The sequence below is a fragment of the Hyperolius riggenbachi genome, chromosome 10, assembly GCF_040937935.1.
Source record: "Hyperolius riggenbachi isolate aHypRig1 chromosome 10, aHypRig1.pri, whole genome shotgun sequence".
In the NCBI taxonomy this organism is placed as follows: Eukaryota; Metazoa; Chordata; class Amphibia; order Anura; family Hyperoliidae; genus Hyperolius; species Hyperolius riggenbachi.
Genome location: NC_090655.1, coordinates 132,987,218 through 133,001,590, shown reverse-complemented (window position 1 = coordinate 133,001,590; position 14,373 = coordinate 132,987,218). Strand labels below are relative to the sequence as shown.

At 41.8% G+C, this 14,373-nt stretch overlaps 1 protein-coding gene across 1 annotated transcript in view; it reads right to left on the bottom strand.

The window, feature by feature from the left end:
* Positions 1-14,373, bottom strand: part of LOC137536731 (collagen alpha-1(XIII) chain-like) — a 269,977-nt gene that overhangs the window by 62,668 nt on the left and 192,936 nt on the right. Inside the window, exons 21-25 of the mRNA XM_068258952.1 lie at positions 12,586-12,672; positions 10,704-10,757; positions 8,854-8,898; positions 7,376-7,444; positions 2,169-2,213 (exon numbers count right to left, since the gene is read on the bottom strand). Of these exons, the coding sequence (XP_068115053.1) occupies positions 2,169-2,213; positions 7,376-7,444; positions 8,854-8,898; positions 10,704-10,757; positions 12,586-12,672 (300 nt within the window). The remainder of the gene's footprint in view (positions 1-2,168; positions 2,214-7,375; positions 7,445-8,853; positions 8,899-10,703; positions 10,758-12,585; positions 12,673-14,373) is intronic.

Genomic DNA, 14,373 nt, shown 5'->3' with positions numbered 1-14,373 from the left:
TTATCAACAGTTGTCATTATACCCATAAGGATAACCCCCTCTTGATGCATAACTTTAACTATCTAAGGCTTGGTTCTCACTTGAACAGATAATGTACCCATTTGGAATGCAGTGCAGGGAAACACTGGAAGCAGATATTAAAATAGGGTACACTTCCACTTGTAATTAAAAACAGATCAGTTTGCAAATTGAACGCTGCTGGTACAGAAAAACGGCGCTTCCCGACGAATCGCCGCAAAAATCCGCCGCTCCCACTGGTTACGCCACTGTGTCCCTGCCGCAGGCTCCACTCTCTGCCATCTCTATGAGCTGCTTTCATTGGCTCCTGACCCTGTCAATCAATGGGATTGGCTTACAGTGATGACAGGGCCAGGAGCCAATGAAAACGCTCCTGCCTGGCTCACAGTGCCCTACCGTCATAGAGATGGCAGGGCGAGCAAATTGCGGCGGGGACAGCACGGCGTGATCGGCGGTAAACGGTGGGTATGCGGGGTCAATGCGACGTAGAGTTTACGTCCAGTCAGGGGTGCAGCACCACCTACTGGACGTAGATTTGTACTGTGTCGGTCCAGATCCGGTAAATATCTACTTGCTTCTCCAGTACTGTTCCTGCTCAGAGTTGCCTGCTGCAGAAAGTACCATAAAGGCTTGGTTTATATATAAAAGGTGTCCAGTCCTGTCAGTTTTTGACAGTTGGCATCAGTTTTGTATGAGTTTTCTATGGCTTGGCTCATACATAAAAGGTGTACATTTCCGGTGCAGTCCTGTCCTGTCCTGTTAGTTTTGTACAAATTTTCTATGGCTTGGCTCACACATTAAAGGGGCACATTTCCAGTCCAGTCCAGTCCTGTCAGTTTTGTATCATTTTTGTATGAGTTTTCTATGTGTGTGTTCACACATAAAAAGTGTACAGTTTCAATCCTGTCAGGTAAAACCGATAGAAAAAAAGATGCAAAACTGACAGGACAGTACTGAACTGGACCATAAATGTACAGATTTATTTGTAAACCAAGCCTAAGTACTGTACCTTTGTTGTGTATTGTGATATGTGAGCAATGGGATTGTGACAGCAACCAACAACGGATTACAGATGATGCTGAAACACACCCCATGTGTCACAAAGCAGGGGGGAAATGTTATCTTTTTCTACATTTCTGCAATAATAATTCAGGTAAATGGAGAAACCACCGTACAGTATAACTCAGGGTTATATTATACATGGGCCAATGCTATTTGCTGCTTACATAAGCTGCTTCACTTCACTCTGCTTCACTTCTTGGTTGCGTTTTTTATTTCCCATTTTTTGCCTAATACTCGCTTTATATCATTCACATGTGATTGAAAAGTGTTTTCATTGTTACTCTGCCTCTTGCACCTAATTAAATCAAGCACTTGGGGATTTTGTAATTCTAGCAAACTTTAATTGACTGTTTTAAATCAACCGTGAATGTTGTAGAGCTAAGATGTGTTCTATAAATGGTACTGCCTTACTTGCTTGCTAGTCAATAAATAATACTAATTATTAGTGGCTCTAAACTAAACACAGCCCCATATAGGGCACTGACTGCGCTTTCCCTCAATGCCATCTGTTACTTGATCTTTGTTAGTATAGTGGGGTATCCCCCCCACTGCAAAGCTTTGTATAAATCTGTCCATCAGTTTTGTTGTACAAAGGTTAAACTGGATGCTGTGGCTGACTACGGCCCTCTCCACCTACTTTGTGCCCTCCTTCCACCTCCTATTTGCAGCATGTCCATTCAAGCTAGCGAAAGGGAAGGTAGGTGGGGAGAAATTTGGGAGAACAGGAGCAAAAAGGACCACTGCACCCAGGCCAAGCTCTCTGTTACCACGCCGATGGTGGGATTTGCATGAAGCCTTACACTGATGGATACTTCACTACTTTAAAGTCACATTTACCATAAGTACAGCCAGTGGCTTATTTGGGTTTGTTCTTGGTTTACCTCTTTTAGGATCGCTACAGGGCCCCTTTAAGTCTGCTGGTATTATGTATAGACCAACCAACAAGTAATGCAGTTTTGGCACTTTTCATGCAGTGCCCATTTCTTTGAATGAGTGGATTCATCTGCATTGGAAGAGCTACAATATCACAGTCAGAATAAGTATTTCACAGCACAGTTCAATCAAGAATTTTGTCCACTTGGACTTACCTTCTGACCTGGTGAACCCGGAAGACCTGGTGGCCCAGGAGGACCCTAAAATAAAACCGTTTTAACAAAAAACATTAATGTCCTCCATTTTTACACATTGCTAAACACTGATTCCAACACAGTATTTTGTTGTAGTTCCCTGAGTGCTTGAATGGTATGGATGCAAGACTCTTGGCATATACAGTGGGATGCGAAAGTTTGGGCAACGTTGTTAATCGTCATGATTTTCCTGTATAAATTGTTGTTTGTTAACGATAAAAAATGTCAGTTAAATATAGCATATAGGAGACACACACAGTGATATTTGAGAAGTGAAATGAAGTTTATTGCATTTACAGAAAGTGCACAATAATTGTTTAAAAAAAATTAGGCAGGTGCATAAATTTGTCATTTTATTATTTCCATAACTTTTAGAACTAATTGTTGGAACTCAAATTGGCTTGGTAAGCTCAGTGACCCCTGACCTACATACACAGGTGAATCCAATTATAAGAAAGGGTATTTAAGGGGGTCAATTGTAAGTTTCCCTCTTTTAAATTTCTCTGAAGAGCAGCAACATGGGGGCCTCAAAACAACTCTCAAATGACCTGAAGACAAAGATTGTTCACCATCATGGTTTAGGGGAAGGATACAGAAAGTTTTCTCAGAGATTTCAGCTGTCTGTTTCCACAGTTAGGAACATATTGAGGAAATGGAAGACCACAGGCTCAGTTTAAATGAAGGCTTGAAGTGGCAGACCAAGAAAAATCTTGGATAAACAGAAGCGACGAATGGTGAGAACAGTCAGAGTGAACCCACAGACCAGCACCAAAGACCTACAACATCATCTTGCTGGAGATGGAGTCACTGTGCATCGTTCAACCATTCGGTGCACTTTACACAAGAGGAAGCCTTTTCTCCACCCACAGCACAAATAGAGCCGATTGAGGTATGCTAAAGCACATTTGGACAAGTCAGCTTCATTTTGGAATAAGGTGCTGTAGATTGATGAAACTAAAATCGAGTTATTTGGACATAACAAGGGGCGTTATGCATGGAGGAAAAACAACACAGCATTTCAAGAAAAAAACCTGCTACCTACAGCAAAATATGGTGGTGGTTTCATCATGCTGTGGGGCTGTGGGGCCAGTGTAGGGACTGGGAATCTTATCAAAGTTGAGGGACGCATAGTTTCCACTCAGTATCAGCAGATTCTGGAGACCAATGTCTAGAATCAGTGACAAAGCTGAAGCTGTCCCGGGGCTGGATCTTTCAACAAGACGACGACCCTAAACCCTTCTCAAAATCCACTAAAGCATTCATGCAGAGGAACAAGTACAATGAATGTACCTGAATGAACTAGAGATGTTTTGTAAAGAGGAATGGTCCAAAATACCTTCAACCAGAATCCAGACTCTCACTGGAACCTACAGGAAGCAATTAGTGGCTGTAATTTCTGCAAAAGGAGGATCTACTGAATATTGATTTCATTTCTTTTTTGTGGTGGCCAAATTTATGCACCTGTCTAATTTTATTTAAACAATTATTGCACACTTTCTGTAAATCCAATAAACTTCATTTCACTTCTCAAATATCACTGTGTGTGTCTCCTATATGATATATTTAACTGACATTTTTTATCGTAACAACCAACGATTTATACAAGAAAACCATGATGATTAACAGCGTTGCCCAAACTTTCGCATCCCACTGTATATTACAATGTATCTTTACTGAGGAAAAAGTGTAAAATAATATATGTACTGTATATTCCGTCAAGCTTGCATACTTTAGTTTAAATACAAAAAGCATATCAACTATATTAATTACCTCCTTCCCTTAAGCCCCGTACACACACTTGATTAAAGTCGTCTGAGACGGCCAATATAAACAGCCTCAGCTGATAATCCAGCATGTGTACAATAGCCCCCGACCTGCAAGCGATCCACCAGGGGGATCAACCTGGCTGAACAACATGATTATTGTGGATGAATAAGGAGTTATTATTCTTGATCACTGGCAGAGTAAGTCAATTAGCTGGAAATCCAATGTATTGCCAAAATGTATTACTATGGAGAGCTGTTATTACTATTCCTATCACCTTTCAGCAACTGACAGAAACAACAAAGATAAAGTACATCTAGCGTAGAAGTACAATGTGAAAGAAACCCCATTGTTAGATCAGAGTACACTATGGATTTTATGATTAGCTATCCAGTCAGTGATGTAAATGTACCTGTGCATATAGCTTGCAAGTTACTACCTCAGTCTTCAGAACAAAGCTGCAGTTATAATGAACTGCATGTCACTTGTGTTGTACCATTTGACAAGTGTAAACCTCACATTGGTTCTGAGCATTGTGGAAAGCCTGCACAGGCCAGAGATGCTGAGGCCACCATGAAATGGGCTGGCTATGTGGGCCTAAAGGCTGTTATCTGCTTTCAGCCTACTAGTTTTTATGCATTTAGAGCAGCCAGTAGATCAATATCTCTTAAATTAGATTGTACTGAGTCTGTGTGTGGCTCTGTTTAGAAAAACATGTGGGACAGAGACAGCCGACAGTTAGATATTAAAGGCCAAGAAATATCTGGTGGATAGAATTCCCCTTGTAGGCAATGAGGAAGGCAACGTTTGTTCTAATTGAATTTCAAGCAGTTGGAAATTCCTATGCATTCACTGACTAAAGCAAGGACATGAAGCGATAAATGTATGTTTAACCTTTATATTCTCAATGGCGTCTGCTGTGCATTGCCAAGCCTCATGTCAGAGGTCAGCGTAAAGCATGAATGCCAAATAAATGCTTTAAAACATAGATGAATAATTGTTACTTCTATTTTCTTCATACAGTGCCGTACAATGCTAACACCTGCAATTACAAAGTAATCTGTTTCTCTCTTACGCAATACAGTTACTAGAATTCTTTTACCACCTCACAGTCTGTATGACTTCATTTTATCGTTTCTATGAAGCTTTTTTTTTTTTTTTTTACAGTACATTGTCTGGCACCAGACTGATGCTATGATCACAAACAGACATTTGGTAACTAACAGATATAAATATTCAGGATAGGCTTAAAGTTTTGCTGATGGAATTATCCAGTATAGTATACTGGTGTTACTCTTTCTAAATTATACATATGACACAAGGCCTGCTTGTACAGGTAGGCAGGGCCGGTTCTAGACTTTTTGCTGCCTGAGGCAAACTTGTGAGGATGCGCCCCCCACCCCAACCAGATTTGGAATGATCGTACAGCACCCGACAATTTACTCTGCTTCAATTAATGTTCTCACATGACATGCTGCAGCTCAACACAATAGCACACAGGGCCAGATTTATCAAAGCATTGGTGACAGTTTTTTCTTCTTAAACAGTTCTAACCAGCAGCAGAACTGTTCTGCATGATAATGGCCTGGTGCACACCAGAGGAGTTTTTCTGAGCGTTTCGAGTTTTTAAATCTGCTGCTAATGTTATCCTATGTGTCTGTGCACACTGGAGCAATAAGGTTTTGTAAAAAAAAACCCATAGCATTACATTGGGAAGAGCTTTTGAAACCTCTAAATCCTAGTTAATAGCAGCAGTTTACCATGGATTTCTAGAGCTGCACTACAATTAACCTGCAGGGCGGTTTGATTATGCGCAGCCGCACGGCTGCGCATGTTTTTTTTTACACCTAATTTTTGTCATCATGTAGCTAGCCTAGCACTAGCTACATGATACCCCCCTCCCTTCCGATTCCCACCCACCCTTCCGATCGCCGGCGGCGCCTGTGCCCGTCAGGAAATCCCGTTCTGAATGGGATTTCCTTGAGGGCTTTCCCCATCGCCATGGCGACGAACGGAATGACGTCATCGACGTCGTGACGTCATAGGGAGTCCCGATCCACCCCTCAGCGCTGCCTGGCACTGATTGGCCAGGCAGCGCACGGGGTCTGAGAGGGGGGGGTGCCCTATTAAGCGGTGGGTAGCGGCGGCGGCGATCGGAGAAACACGCAGCTAGCAAAGTGCTAGCTGCGTGTTTAAAAAAAAGTGAGACACATTTGTGAAGTGCTCCTCCCCCCTGCTGCCAGGTGTCCTGTGAAGCTGTTCTCTGCTTAACCCTTCCAGTGCTGGGCATTGCTGCAATACAGCAGATGTATTGGTTACCTCAGTAACCAGGGCCGGATTTAGGCCTAGGCCCCTAGGCCATGGCCTAGGGCACCAAAGAGGAGGGGCACCAAAGCAGCAGGCTAAACTGGTGCAGCATTTGCAAGCTTGCAAATGCTGCAATGCAGGGAGATCAGGCTAGCTCCTGACCGCGGTACTCTGCTGCTAGCCACCTGTGCAGCAGCCACCATGCTCTCTGTGCACGTTTGCATTGCGGCCGGCGGCTATGGACTTGGGCAGCATTGGAGAAGGAAAGGAAGAGGAAGCTGGAATGAGTGACACTGATTGCTGCTGCAGTGTGAAGGCGAGCTGGCTACCTATACTTGAGGGAAGGGGGAGGGGTCATATGGCTACCTATACTGGAGGGGTCATCAGGCTACCTATATTAGAGGGAATGGGGGAGGGGTCATCTCGCTACCTATACTAAAGGGGGGCGGCTGGTGACAGTGGCCTAGGGCGGTACAGAATACAAATCCGGCCCTGTCAGTAACAGCAATTTTGTTCTGGAATATCAGTCTTATTTTGTGTTTAAAAGCCATAAAAGTAAGTATATAAGTGTTTCTCTGCCATGATAGAAGTTTTATGATTTGTAATTAGTTATCAGTGTGGATTACGCTACAATCTGACAGAAGTCCGAATGAAGAGAAAGTGTCAGTCAAAGCTTTGCATTCTTGCCGGTCAACTTACCCATAGGGCCGCCGCTTGCCGGTCACCTTACTCATAGGGCCGCCGCTTGCCGGTCAACTTACCCATAGGGCCGCCGCTTGCCGAGCCATATCTAAAAACCCCGGTGCATATCCGAATCTTTTTTTTACCTAGAGGACCACCTGCACTTTTGACAATGGGCAGCAGGTAGACACTGCCCAACTTTTAGTTTCTGACAGTCTTTAAAAATGCTTACTGGATTGAGTTAAAGCAGAAAGTCTCTGCTATAATAGATTAGCCACAGCATGATAACAGCATGGACAAAAAAATGTTCTTCATTACAATTTATGGATATCCTAAAAAAACTGAAGTTTACAAGTTGGGTTAGGAGTTGTGTACTGTGAAAGAGTTTGGTTCTGCTTTAATGTACTGATGCTTACCTGAATTGTTTCACTGAGATTGCTGTTATATTCCACAATGTTGGATTTTCCTTGATCTCCTTTAGGGCCCTTAAAAAGAAATGTTAAGCAGTTTTTTACTATCTCTTATTTCAGGCAACAACTTAACACACACTGCTGGTGTCACTTATAACCCCTCCATTTAAAATAAGTGTAATGACTGCCCTTTAAGTAAGGCATGTAAACATACCGGTACTGTATATTATTAAACTATTTCTATAACAATACATTTGGGAGTTACAGTGAAAAGATGTGTAGACAATTAGCAAAAAAACCTCCCCGTTTGCTCACAAAACCTGTCCCTGCCACCTCTTCCTGCCATGCAGAGTAGCGAGTAGCTTTATTTTTTTCTGCTTCCGGATGCTGCTTCAAAGGAGAACACTCCCTGCTGGCATTCGCCGACTCCCAATCAGATAACCTTTATGGGGTTTGGGGACCAAGGCGGCCCCAGGCTATCATTTTTGCAGGGGGGCCCCATTAAGTCTAGTTATGCCCCTGGCCTCCCAGCCTGAAGTCTGGAAAGCAATGGAGAATACGTGTTAAGCAGCAAACCGAGCCCATAGTTGTGAATAATTGTCTACTATTCAGTGGTCAAAGTTTTCAGCCCTTGCTTGAGTCAAATTAGACTAAATTGAGCAATTCTAAAAGCTTTTTAAAAATGCTTTTGTACAATGACAGAAACATAAAGTGACAAACCACATCACCATTCACTTGAATGGCCTTCAACCATAAAAAAGTGCCAATCCACTAACGATTTTCAGAGAAGTGACATTATTTCTGAAGTGCTTTCTGCTGATCACCACATTTAGTCTATGTACACAGTGGTGCGTTTCGGGGCGAAGTAACAGCAGCTTTGTAACACGTCTTGCTGCATCGCAATGCCCCAGCTATGTTGTGTTTGCCATCCTCAGACGTGATATGCTGCTTTTTTTGCAGCTGGGTAACACCACTATGTATCAAACTATGACATGCATGGTATTACCAATTGCTGCTAATCGGCTGCATGTAATTGCAGTGAAAGGCCCGTGTGGCTGTAAGACAGGAGGCTGAACTGCTAAAAAAACATATAGTTTAGCCATCAGTGGAGAAGAGTCCTAATTACCTGCCTAGGGTAGGAGCCTTCGCCACGCATTTTCAGGACCTGCATTAATCCTTTAACTGGCAACAAACTTCGACACTCCTGACAGTTTCTATTAGAAATACCATGAAATTGCTGCGCTTTATGTGCCCATAAAAACTAAACAAATTAGCCGAAATTATTTTTGCTATCAAATCTTGTGTAGCGTTGTAGCATAAGCACTGAGTTTTTAAACAAAAGTGTTGTTTCCCTTCAAGCACACAGCACAGAAAAGCAAAGGGGTTTCCTTAATGGCTAATATCTAAATCCTGCTATGTTTCTATTTCTTGCCTGCTCCCCAAATCTGCAAACCATACAGAATTTTATAAACAAATTGACTCACTCTTGGCCCAGGAGGGCCTTGATCTCCTTTAGCCCCCGTAGAACCCTGTAAATTAAAGAAAGTTTAGTCTGAGTTATGAAAAGTATACAGATGTAAAGCCAACACTGTATCTGTTTGCTCAATACATTTCTGTTCAGCCTATTAATTCATAACTTATAAGAGATCTCAAATTACGTTCATCCATTAAACAATTGTGATATCAGATTAAGCTGTTAAAAGTAAACACAGCCTCAGATTATCAGTGCCTAGTCCTGCCAGTGGCAGAAACAGTTTGGCCAGCATCAGATCTCTGTGCTCATTCTCAGGTAACAAAGTTCAGGAATGGGATTGCTGTCTTAGCCTGTTTGTGATGTCTGCCACATGAATGCTTATGTGATAGAAGTGTTTAAGTCAGAGTTGTAATCTTTTAAATACAAAGACCTGCCAACAGCTGTATTTTGTATAACAATCCACTTAGTATGCAATCACTATGAAATGCTGATCTCAATGCACCTAGTATGGAATCACTTTCTATGGAATGCCGATATTTATCCACCTAGTGTTAAATCACCTACCAAGGAATGCTGATATCAGTGCACCTACTATGAAATACTTACAGTATATCAATCTACCTACTAAAGAAGCACTTACCATGAAATGCTGATATCAATCCATCTAGTATGGAATCACCTACCATGGAATTATGATATTAATTCACCTACTATGGAATCACATACTACGGAATGCTGATATCAATCCACCTACTATGGAATCACCTAATATGAAGCTGATATCCATCTACCTATTATGGAGTCACCTGCCATGGAATGCTGGTATCAATCCACTTACTATGAAATTACCTACCAAGGAATGCTGATATCATTCACCCTAGTACAGGTTTACGCGATCGCATTGGGAAAATGCATAGAAAAGGGGCGTTTTTTGGTGCATGTTATAAGGTGAAAAATACGTTACTTATATCAATCCACCTACTATGGAATCACCTACTATGAAATGCTGATATCATGCCATCTACTATGGAATCACCTACTATGAAATCAATCCACCTATTATGGAATAGCCAAATATGAAACGCTGATATCAGTTCACCTAGTATGGAATCACCTACTATAAAATGCTTATATCAAGCCACCTAGTATGGAATTGCATACTATGAAATGCTGATATGAATCCACCTGTACACTGATCAGGAGACCCAATGATCACTGTGAGTTAATCACAGTGTAACATTTTTGTAAAAAAGACTTTGGTCCTTAAAGAGACTCTGTAACAAATTTTTCAGCCTTAGTTCTTCTATCCTATAAGTTCCTATGCCTGTTCTAATCTGCTCTGGCTTACTGCAGTCTTTCCTAACTGCACTGTCTCTGTAATAAATCAATGTATCTTTCCTCTGTCCTGTTTGTCGGGCTAAGGCTTGATTGTGTGGAATGTGCAGGGCTGCTTGTGATTGGTAGAAGCGATACACACCCTCTGCAGGCCCCCTGCACACTCTGAATGACTCACACACTATGCTTAGCTGAGCCTATTAGAAGCTGGTTAGTTTGTTTGTAAACACTGCCTAAAACTGTTAATTACAAGCCAGGATTGCAGCAGAGAGTGGCAGAAACAGCACAGAGGGGCACAGGAGAAAATAATGAATAGAATGGTATGCTTTTTATTGTAAGAATATTAGAGTACAGATTCTCTTTAAGGGGCCAAAAACTGTGTGGTTTTGAGAAGGTTCATGAAAAGCCTAGACAAAAACAATGCAAGCATAATTAATATAATGAAGAATATTAGTATAGGTGGCAATATCTGAAATGGAGATGGACAGGCAATTTGTTCTTCTATTGGAATGCACAATGACATACCTTGTCACCTTGCGGACCTGAAAGTCCAGGTTGGCCGACAGCACCAGATTCTCCCTAGTGAATACACATAGAAGATCGAAATCTTAAATGCATATTTTGCCTGGTTAAGAGGTATGAACTACACAAGTACAGTATAAGTGGAAGTAAAAATGTTATCACATTCCAAATAATAGCATTACACAGATATAAAATACAAGACAGTTACCCTAAGCCAAGAAGTCAAATAATCTATCATTTTAGCTGAGTATTATTTGTAAGGTAATGAGTCTGCGGCAGGAATCTATTCAGATAATTTCCATGTAATAGTGTTATTGCAAACTGCACAAAATATGCACTTCCAAACATTAATAAAACATTCTGAACCTGCATGCTATTTTACGCCATTGACATTCACATTAAGCCTCAAGGCTAAAAGCACTGAACATAATTCTCTTCTTTTGTATAAACAGAAGCACACAAGCAGAGTTGAGATGTATAAAAAAGTCAAACCTCCATAAAAAAGTAATATGAACTTTTAGTTGCTTTTGTTCTTTAACCTTTTCCCACCTTTATCTTTGCAAAAGACATAATGTTAAAAAAAAAAAAAAAAAGATACAATTTTCGCTTTACAAAAGCACAGCTTGTAATGCTTGGACTTTCAAAGGAAGGGTAAAATCAGCTGTCAATCAGAAAAAGCCCTACTACATCCTTGTGCATTGTATTCACGCTAACAAGATCACCCAGACCTGATAGAACGGTGTTTTATAATACAGAGTATTAAATGGTAAAAAAGTGCACTATAAACACCATCACTGAAAGTTTTTCTGTATTTGAAATAAAGAATATTTGAACTATTTATCGAGGTGGCTGTGTGTAGCAGAACCCATGGACAAGCAGGCACACTTTGTGATCAGGTGATTGTTATTGTAAGGCTTTGATTTACTGGTTATAGTCAAGTGTTGTCTCTGCTTTTTGTGTAGCAGAAAGTGATTGTGGCAAACCAGAGCCTTACAACAATCTTATCACGTGGTAAAACTGATCACATGCTTCCCCATAGCTTGTACTGCACACAAGCAGGACACTGGACTCTGGTGGACACTGCATGCAATTGGAAATTACCTTGGGAAATTGGTTTTGTAGTCAACACATGGTGACATTGATGTGGCTTTCTTGCCACCAGATGCTATTGTGAATCTAACCTTTTAGAGTGTCTCTGTAGGGCATCCCTGCATGTCTATCTGGCATGGAGGCTGCACGCAATGCAGCCTTACCACTTCAGGAGCATTTGCTGATGTCACAGTTGGGGTCTGCTAAACTCAAGCAAGTCTCCGTAATTGAAATAGAACTTGACCGTACCAACCCCTTCCACATCTGACAGATGCCTGGTCTCTGGAGAGATAGAAAGGAATGAGATTGACATAGGAGTATGAAAGGGGAGGGGACATATGGTGGGGCTTGAGAGTTGTAGTTGAGCTTTATGTCCTGGCAAGGACTCAGGGCTCAGCAGAGCCTTGTAGTGACAGTAATCTGCACAGGTGATAAGAGGGGCTACATATTTTACAGACTAATTCATATTTTGATCTAAAGCAATTTTCTGCAGAATTGTTTTTTTTTTAAACCTGGAGCAATAAGACCCTTCTGCTTTATATAGTCTAGGCTCAGGAAAAAAGGAAGTGTCCCTGCTCCTCTGTCTGGCCTAGGCTGTCAATAACAGGAAGAGACTTATAGCTGCATTCTAGGAAGTCATTATTCAGACTAACTTTCCTCTCATATTAGCACACTGGCAATCTTAGTATCATGAGAAGGCAGTTAAGCAATATCTATTTAGTAATTACACCTTTAACCATCATACTACTCATGAACCCTGAAACGTATGGAATGATTTAGGGAGCTGCATGCATACCTTTGGTCCTGGAGGTCCTGATGGGCCTGGAATACCAGGTTCTCCCTTAATTCCGCCAAGTGCATTGCCAGTGTCACCCTTTTCACCCTGTAATTGTAAAACAAACTTATGGATATTTCAAATTGATTTCATTCATTCTCATTTAACGGTATTGTTAAACAAATGCCCGAATTATTGATACTTTGATTGACACATTTATTAATAGCTAGCCCTTCTTGTAGTTAAAAGAGCAATAAAGAAACACCAAACTACTGTTGTAGGAGGTGAAAACGGTAAAGGGACAGCAAATCATACTGCACTAATTTCTTAGCTCAGCCGGGGGGGGGGGGAGCATTGTTACTAAAATATTACTACAGCATACAGTGTTCTCAGAAACTCAACACATTGAGTATTTTCTCTTGTGATCAAAGCTGGACTACAGAATGACATCACTTCCTTTTCCTGCAGGACAGGAACAGGAATCTGAGGGTGTGTGGGTATCATTTGATGTCTGTATATAGACTGAATGCTAGCTTTCAGTTTCAATTTCCTTCCTGCCCTATCCTCACATATCAATGGTTCTTCACTACAAAAAAAAGTGCATACATTGGGAGTTCTTAGCTTTTACTGGACTTCCTCTATTGACCATACTTCCTTTCTGAGTGGACTGCCTGTTTATTTCTCCATACCCATCTGAAGACTGACTCTCTGGAGGCTGCACCACCCTGTAGGTAAGTAATTGACTAACTGGCCAAGCTCCTCTCCCAGAATTCAGTGCCCCACATCCTAGCAGTCACTGAGTTAGGAAAGGCAAGCATCTCTCATCAAGGCTGGATTTACCATAACGCATTGTAGGCACGTACCTACAGGTGCCTGATGCTGAATAGGTGGCTCACTTCCCTCCCCTAGCACCTCCCTCCATCCTTCCCTATCCAGAGTCCTGAGCAGAGCGTAAATGAGAGGTTACTCACACCCAGCACTCGGCATTCCACTGACGAGATCTCCTTCATCCAGGGGCACCTCTAGTTACTTAATAGTTAGGTTCTTCTAGCTACCAAATACTTGGGGCAACTCTAGCTACTAATATTGAGTGTACTTCTGGCTACCAAATGCTAAGGGGCACCTGAAGCTACACATGTCAGGCAAGGGAAGTAAGGGACAAATGACAGCTGGGCCAGCCAGCACACTTGCACTGCTGTTTGGTGGGCGTTTGCAGGTTCATGGAGGGTGAAATCTAGGGTGCCAGGACATCTGTGCCTTTAGCTCCTGTAAGGTAAATCTGAGCCTAGCTCTCGTAGTCAAGTCTACATTGTATAGGGAAAACAGGATGAGGGAGGAGGAATGAGAAACATTTCTATATCATTTTTTCCCATGGAGAACAGTAGTGGGAAGGTGAGCGGGTAGGTTCATGAATTGTAGGAGGTTGAGTTGCCATGATTAGACAGCCAGCCTCCAGAGGAACTGAGATACCAAAGGTAAAGAGAAGGTTCCGCACACAGTCACTAGGACCAGTTCTTTTTTTTGTCCCATAATGCACATACACATGCAATCTTCATTCACTGATCGTTTGGGGGCTACACAGAGTCCTCCTTTGTCAAGGTATCTCAGAAAGAAGATATAAGAGATATCTGAGATACCTTGACAAAGGGGGGCCCTGTGTGGCCCTGAAATGATCATCGGTAGACAAAGATTGCATGTGTATGTGCATTATGGTACAATAGATTTATTGGTCCTAGTGACAGTGTGGGGAAACTCCTCTTTACCTTTGGACTGTTCTAAATGGGTTCTAAAACCTGACTTTTTTCCTAA